We start from the raw sequence: 8,769 nt of genomic DNA on the forward strand, positions 1-8,769 counted from the left end.
CACAGTTCTCTGAAGTAAGAAAAAGATTACAGTGTAGTTATGTTACCAAACTTACATAAGGCAACGAGAAAACAAATTTAAGACCATACATAAGAAACTTACGATTTTATTTTACATACTGTGTACATTTATTTCTTAAAATTTTCATCATGGATTGTGGTTAGTACAGAAAAAGGAAGAGGATCTTGAAGTTATACGCAATAGGGATTAATAAAGATCATTTTATCAGGAATACTTTACTATTGGAATTTGTTATTTGATAAATAATAGTGTTGTCCTTTCTTTAAAAGGCCTCATATAGAAAGTAGTCATGAAAACATTTTATTTTTCAGAAATATACACAAAGCAATGGACGAAGACCTTTTGGTATTTCTGCCTTAATTGTAGGTTTTGATGATGATGGTATCCCAAGATTATATCAGACTGATCCCTCTGGTACTTACCATGCTTGGAAGGTGAGTCATGAATTTGTTAATGTATTTTAGAATTTGAGTAGGTGCTTTATCACTTTCAGGGACATGACAACACATTGTGTTGTACTAAAATATTGATGGTAGTATAAACTTTATGTAACAATTTAGCTAGTCAGAAACTATGATGGTTTTTGATGGTTAAAGAAACACTTTGGTTTATTAATCACAGGATCTTTACTTTTGAAAAATGTGACAAACCAAAATGTATATAAATGGCAAAGTAAGATAAATACCCAGTTTCTTTTCATCATTCATTCCTCCATATTAGTAGGATGCTTGCTTTGAGTAGAAACAGTCTTTTTGTTTTCAGTAAAGAATTAAAGGAGCTTTTAAATCTCATGGTGAAACCTTTAATATATCCTCTATTCTAGGAGAGTCAAAGCACCCCAAACTATGAATCTATACTTATGTGTCAGTACATGGCAGTTGTATCCACATAATTCCTGGAACATAGTTTGTTTTCCAGATAAAAGTTGTTACTCTTGTTTTAGTACCCAACTGCTAACTTTGTTTAATGGTAAACTCAAATCTAATACAAAAGTCTAGGGCTTAGGGAAACTAGTGACAGCCTCCAGAAGTGAATTTTTTTATATTCTCATATATAAGAATAAGACTATATACTATAGAATCTAAGTGATTTTGACTTTATTAAAAGTTTAAACACTCAGGCTTTAAATAATTTTATAAAGAGCTTATTTTACTATTATTAAGGGCCAAATAAATTCATGGGAAATACTGCCTTGGTCTTTAAACCTGTATTAACTAAAGGATTTGATTTTAGCTGACCATACTCATAAGACAGTTATGAGTTAACCAGGCCGGTAAAACAGTGGATTATATTCTTACCATAAAGATCTGAATACTTGTGTTATTAACTGCACATCTTAAAAAGCTATCTGGACAACCTAATTGGTAACCAGAAACTATGAATTTACCTGATGCAAATGCCAGACTTTTTTTCTGCCGGTTAGAAATCTTTTACAGGTACTAGATTTCATGTGCCTCCCAAATCTATGCCCTAAACAAAACAAATTATTACACTCAATCTTTCTCTAAATATTTTGAAGTCTGCCATCTTCTGTTTACATTTATCATTACATCCTGACCTTTAATTTCAATATCATAACAATTTCCAAGTTTACATAATTTTCTGTTTTAATTTGGTTGCTCCCTGGGGGTTACATGGAGAAGCATTTTTATTTCATTTCAAGTTCAGTCAGGAAAATTATGGAAATTTTTTTAATTGTTGGGGATTTCATTTATCACTCAGGTCTGAAACTGCTGCTGTGGTGCTGCAAGGCCACGTGGTGGAGGTGGGGAGGGTGTGAACAGCGTGAGCATGTGCACACACACACGTACACCCCGTCATCATCATTTTACTGATCTTACATGTTGTACTTTCTTATAAGATTTTGGTTGAAGGAAGCATTATGCAGCTTAAAAAAATCATCTATAACAAAAAAGTCCTGGAAACTTTAATTTTACGTATTTGGTAAGTAAGACTCAGGAGTTAAGCGATTTTTTTTTTTTTTAAGTTCACTAGTTAATAGCAAAACTGGAATTAGAACTCAGGGTCTTCTGCTTGTTAGTCCAGTATTCTGTCCACTACTTCATGCTACTTCCCTAGGCCAAAGGATTCTCTATACATTTTATATAAATTCTGATATTCAGTCTTTAAAGGTGGAGTAAAATCTTCCGGTTTTATTTTTATTTGGGGGGGGCGCTATGGCACTTTAAACATAAGATCAAGTTTTTTTGTTTGTTTGTTTCTATGTTTTGTTTTTTTACTCTGACCTACTATACCACGTAGCCTGACAGGACGGTATAGAGGACTTGAGAACACAGCTCTGGTACCGTGAGATGACAACACTGCAGTACTAGGTTGCAGTCTTACAGGGTACACATAGAGGACATGTGAAATAGATAGTAGAGATTTTTGCTTATTAGAGTAACATGATCTGATTTATATTTTAAAAGTATCTCTCTTATTGAGAACAGATTGTAGGGTAGAAGCAGACAAACAAGTTAGGGGACTCTTAATAATAATTCAGGCAAGACCAGATTTAGATCAGGGGCAGTGGCCAGTGAAAGGTGGGGATAGATCCAGCCTAGTCTGTAAAGGAGGAGAACCCAGAAAGCAATATCCTGGATCCTAAGTGAAAACAGTATTCTAAGAAGAGTTGATCAGCTGAGTCAGTGCCACTGATGGATCAAGTAAGAAGAGGACTGCGAAATGACTGAATTTGGTAACAGGCAAGTCACTGGTGACTTCGGCAAGGACAGCTTGGATGGAGCGATGGTGAAGAGCTTATAAGGCCAAGTGTTTTGCTGTTGTAGGTAACACTTTAAAACAGGAACAAAGTTAATATGTTGTATATTTCAGAGCAGTGTTTCTCAAAGTGTATTTCTTTTGATGTTAATAGGCGTAATGTAAACAAGCTCTTTAAAGCTAATTAACTTTGAGAGATATTTTTCTAAAGAAATTTAGTAAATGTTGTTACCTTCTGCATCTTCTAAAAGGCATTATAAACGTCCTAGAAGCAGTTAAAGTAGTAGTCTCCAAGATTACTTGAATTTGGAACCCTTTTATCCTAGATCCTCTCTCCACTCTGGTATTCTTTGGAAAATATTTTAAAGGCCATTTAACCGTCATTTTTAGGAAGTATATTAGGAAGTGCTTTGGGGATCAGCATTTGTTGAAGGGAAGGGAACCAGATTAGGCTGAGGGAAACGTTGGACTGCCGTGCAATCTCAATGAAGGCCTCATCAATCCCGTGGGAAGCCCTGGATCTGGGGTAGCTCTTCAAAGTTGTTCCAAGTTGGGGTGAGGGGACTGGACATTAATAGCTCTTCATCAATCAGTCATTGGACTTGGGCCAGCCCTAGATAGTACAAGACCTTAGGTGAGGCAGCTCTTGTTAACAAAGGCACCTCTCAAAGAAAGTTAGGAGCTGAGGGCTGTGTGCCATTGGCACTTCCAGCAACTGTAGGAATAAGGCTTTCATTTCTGAAGGGGGGTGGGGCAGTATGTCACAGGATCTACTCAAAGGTGTATTTGTGAGTTATTGTTCTTGGCTCCTAACAACAGAGATGCGATGATTCTTAACACAGAAGGATTTATTTTTCCCACATAATGAGAAGGTTGAAGTAGGCAGTTGCTGGTGTTTGTCTCTTTTATTATCTTAGTCTTTTCTCATGCTCTCAAGGCAGTTACTAGACCTCCAGCCAACATGTCTGCATTACAGGCAGCAAGGATTCCTAGAAGTTTCACCCAGTTACTTCCACTTGTATATACCTTTTGGTAACAGAGGGTAGGACATGACATTTTTCAGCAGGCACATTGCCTAGAGTTCTGTCACAAAGGAAGAATGGATATTGGGGTTGGCAGCTAATACTGTTTGCCACAGAAAATCGTCATTAATCTGGATAGGCAGGCAGGAAAAACGCTGCAAAACCATCAGTCTGTTGAAGTGACCTGGAGTGGGTGATGGGGTTATAGGGAGGGTGGGGGCATGAGTGTGGCAAGAAGCAGCTAGATTTTAAGAAACCAGTCAAATAGGTTAAGAGTTAAAGAATTTTGACATCAGCAATTGGAAGAGGTGGACAGGAACGTCACCAGGAATTTACAAGGTGACTTTTAAAGGCTCAGTGAGATTTTTGGATAAACCACTACCTTGTGTACTTCCTCTCTGGGCAGCAACCCATTAGTTAACCAAAACAAACTAGAAGCTGATAAACTCCAAAGTCATACCAGGCTGAAGGCTTTACCTTTGATCTTAATGAAATTTCAAGGCCACAAAATCTGATTTAAAATTTCACAGCTATTTATTTTAATCTTCTGAAATATAAAGGTATCAAAAAAGTTCTGTCAAGTAGCAGAACTATATACTCATGTAGTACAAAAGGTGTGTTTTCATAATTACTTCCTAAAAGACTCCTTTGAGATCTCTTTCCAGTAATCATAATACCTACCAGTTGGAACTGAGACATCCCCCATTTCGTGCCAGAATCCTTCAGTGAAAGGATGGGCCTTTCTGCTGGTTCTTTTCTCTCTCTAGAGACATCACAGCAAGGGGCATGTAGCAGCATGGCGTATAGAGTTCAAAGCTTGGATTGGTGATTCCGTCTACTTGGTTTCAAAGCTCAGATCTTCTACTTACCCCCTATATGATCTTGGGCAAGATTACTTAAGCCAGTGGTTCACAATGGGGGTGATTTTGTCCCACCTAAGGGACATTTGGCAATATCTAGAGACACATTTGGTTGTCAAAGCCGAGGTCAGGGTGCTGCTGGCATCTAGTGGATAAAGGCTGCTAAACATCCTACAGTACACAGGACAGCGCTCACAAGGGCAGAGCTATCCAGCCCAGGATGCCAACAGTGCCAAGGTTGAGAAGGCTCTTCTAACCCTGTCAACCCTTCATTTCTTCCTCAATGAATCAGAGTTAGTAACAGTACCTATTTAATTGTTTTTGTGATGGTTAAGATGAGATAATCCATGTAAAATGCTTAACATAGTGCCTGGCACATTAAGTGCTCTGTTAATATAAATTACTGTTATCATCCTCATTATCATTACTAGTACTGGATTTTGAGACCAAATGGAAAGAACATGCCATATACTACCTGTAGTCATGCAGCCAGGAAAATGCATTTACCTCTTCCCTTCATCTGATGAAAATTTCTAAAGAACAAAGAAAAATGGGGAATGGAACAGAAGCAGCCCTTCTTGCTTATAGTCAAAGGATATAATGAATCAGTAATTAGTATACTTATATTCTAAGTTCTAAGAAAATGATGCACAGTCCTATTCACAGAAACAACTTTCTTCTTCACAGTTATGTCCTTTTTTTTCTTTTCTTCTTTTTGCATCATATTGCAAAGTTATATCTCCTTTCCTCTTCACATCTTTTCGAGTTTCAACTCTTTTTTTTTTTTTTTTTATTAATTAATTAATTTATTTATTTATTTTTGGCTGTGTTGGGTCTTCGTTTCTGTGCGAGGGCTTTCTCCAGTTGCGGCGAGCGGGGGCCACTCTTCATCGCGGTGCGCGGGCCTCTCACTATCGTGGCCTCTCCTGTTGCGGAGCACAGGCTCCAGACGCGCAGGCTCAGTAGTTGTGGCTCACGGGCCCAGTTGCTCCGCGGCATGTGGGATCCTCCCAGACCAGGGCTCGAACCCGTGTCCCCTGCATTGGCAGGCAGATTCTCAACCACTCCGTCACCAGGGAAGCCCCAAGTTTCAACTCTTTTAATCTTTTCTGACTACTAAGGACCTGGGAGCCATTAAGGAAATAGAAAGCATTGGCCAGGAAAGCATTGGTATATTTGAAAGTCAGGCATGCCATCACCACAGATTATTCATATAGTAATCAAATGAGCTGTTGAAATGTATGCTAAATCTTCGAACCTACAATTTTCATTTAGTAATTATGCTAAGAAATATTGGAGTAAACTCTGAACCTCACTTAGTAACCATAAGTTCATTCATATTGCAGTGATATTAATAATTATCTTCTATCTTTCAAGGCAAATGCAATAGGTCGAAGTGCTAAAACTGTCCAAGAATTTCTAGAAAAGAATTACACAGAGAATGCTATAGCAAACGACAGTGAAGCTATCAAATTAGCAATAAGAGCTTTGCTGGAAGTAAGTGATCTAATAAAGCATATACAGAAAAGCATGTTTTTTCCCCTCATTCAGTCGTTTATTAAAACAGAGACTTTCCTGAAGTAATTCTAAAATTGCACTTGTTTTACATTAGGTTGTCCAATCTGGTGGAAAAAACATTGAACTTGCTATAATAAGAAGAAACCAACCTTTGAAGGTAAGTCATTAGCCAAAGAGGAAAAAATATCTGTAGATAAAGTATTTTGACAAAATTTAATATGTTGTTGACACCTGTGAATCTTCTATTATAAGCCTGAAACATCCATTAGCATCCATTGACACTATGATGACTTCTGTTTTGTTTCTGTAGCCTAATAGTCACTAATTTGTACATGCTTATTACACAAGCAGTTATCTATTCCTAGCCCTCTGGGAAGACCTAGATGTGCTGAGATCTATATATAGGCCTACCCCATTTAGTATATGTTCTTATTAAGTAGGAACCCCTACTGAGTCAGTCCTGTATAGGGTCAGTGTAGCATATTCCTTACAGAGATTCATTCCTGGCACCATATAGAGAACAGTTACTCTTCCTGTCTTTACATCTTCTGAAATCAAGATTAGCTTCTAGCCAGTGTCATTCAGCTGCCATTTATATAATTGTTGGCCCTCTAGGCTTCTAACATAATGTTATCCTTCATTATGTCAAAAAACCACCCTTTCTTGATTGCCTACTGGTTTTTATCTATTTTCTCTACTTTTCACTTATGAGTGCCTTGAGCTTATGTAAGACTTGCATTTTAATATCTAGTGTGATAATCTTTCCATATTTCTTTATGGCAAGTCTAGCATTATTATTTGTACACCTTTTGTCAGCCATTATGTGTTAAAACTGCTAGACTGCAAAATATTCAGAACGCTGTGATAAATTGTTCCAAATATTGTGATAGAGGACTCATTGGCTAAAAAGCATTTGAAATGTGGTTCACTATTGTTCATTAGGTAGAGCTTCACACTGTCTGCTAACTAGCTGTACTTTAGCTGAGAGTGTACAAAAGCACTTGCATGGGAAACTATATGAAAAGTGCGCTAAAAAGGATTATTTTACATATAACTTTTCTTTTGCTTTAAAGAAAATATTTCAAGGGGAAATAATGTTAAAATCAGTGCCGTGTGGAGCAGTGGTTTTTGCTTTTGTTTTTGTTTTCTTGACAGTTTTTTTTTTTGTTATTGTTGTTTTGACACCAATGGATGGGGATGCAAGGAGAGTGCAGAAGCAAGTTTCAATGAATAAGAGAAATGGGGACAGGGTAGTTGGGTCTGCCTCTGCAAGGCTCCACGTAAATAACCAGGGTGCCGAGCACAGAGTATGGAGATAGGAACCGGGTCAGGTTGTCACCCCTGCTGCCAAGGACTCAGGGACAGATGTGCCAACACCACAGGGACACAGAACCACTGAGTCCAGAGTCACCTCTCCAGCCCCATCACATACATGTGTACACACCTGGACAGACACACACACAGATATACATATAGTTTTGTTTATGAGTGGTAGAATGGTATGTGTACTGGCAGCAAAGTTACACTATCCTTCCACATCATATTTCACAATAGGCTGTGTAGTGAATAGAGCCTGTGCTTTGGAATTGGATAGATCTGGGTTTAATTTCCAGCAGATACATTTGTTTAACCATATGATCTTGAGCAAGTTGCTCCCAACTTTGATTTTAAATAAAATAAAATTAAAACTGTTTTGCTCTCTACTCAGTAGCTGTAAACAAAGCACAGTGTAAATCATCATTTTCCTGCCTTTGGCTAGTCCATGAGCTGATAAAATAGACAAACCTTTTCAAGAATCACACAGTGGGGTAGGGATAGGAGTTCAGTAATGAGTTATTTGCTCATGAATAGAATAAGCCTCGCATAAAAATGTTTTCAGAGTTATCATATATAGGATATGTAATGCAATGTTGCATTTGCCCAGCTTTCTATATTAGCACACGAGAGTGGAAATGTCATATAGAGTTCTGGTTTTGTCCATAATTGTTACAAGTATGTTGCTTTTGAACCTTGTGAAATATTTCATTATGTATTTGAAGTTATAAAATATAATGTTATAAATAGAACATAAAAATTTATAAAATATAATTGGGTTCCTTCACATTATAAATATTTAGAAATTATTGCTATAATTGATATTTGCTTTTTAAATTTTTTTCTCTTTTCAGATGTTTAGTGCCAAAGAAATTGAATTACAAGTAAATGAAACAGGAAAGGAAAAGGAAGAAGCAGAGAAGAAAAAATCAAAGAAGACTGCCTAATTCTTAGGGTAAACACTGGGAGCTTTTAATATTTTGTTGTGCTCCTTAGAATTATTTAGTGAAATTTTAAGGAAATAAGTTAATTTGCAACATTACATTCAGTAGTTACATGTTGTTTTGAGAATGCCATATTTGTGGCTGTCTTCAGTCTATTACAGGGACAAACATACATTAGTATGAAGATTTTCTTTGAAAAGAGAGTTCAGTAATTGTTGAAAGCAGTCAAGATTTTACATAAGCCTGAGACTATACTTTATAACTTGCCTAGTATGTTACTTTTTCATACATGCAAATTTAATTAATAAAAATGTTTAATTAAAAATTAATAATTTGGTGCCATTTGAGCATAGACTGTCAGGTAAAGAT

At 36.8% G+C, this 8,769-nt stretch overlaps 1 protein-coding gene across 1 annotated transcript in view; it reads left to right on the top strand.

Moving 5' to 3' along the window:
- Nucleotides 1–8,403, top strand: part of PSMA8 (proteasome 20S subunit alpha 8) — a 29,505-nt gene extending 21,102 nt beyond the window's left edge. Inside the window, exons 4-7 of the mRNA XM_068563418.1 lie at nucleotides 333–455; nucleotides 6,002–6,121; nucleotides 6,237–6,299; nucleotides 8,311–8,403. Coding sequence (XP_068419519.1) covers nucleotides 333–455; nucleotides 6,002–6,121; nucleotides 6,237–6,299; nucleotides 8,311–8,403 — 399 coding nt within the window. The remainder of the gene's footprint in view (nucleotides 1–332; nucleotides 456–6,001; nucleotides 6,122–6,236; nucleotides 6,300–8,310) is intronic.
- The last annotated feature ends 366 nt before the right edge of the window (nucleotides 8,404–8,769 follow it).

This window comes from Eschrichtius robustus, chromosome 14, assembly GCF_028021215.1.
Source record: "Eschrichtius robustus isolate mEscRob2 chromosome 14, mEscRob2.pri, whole genome shotgun sequence".
NCBI lineage: Eukaryota > Metazoa > Chordata > Mammalia > Artiodactyla > Eschrichtiidae > Eschrichtius > Eschrichtius robustus.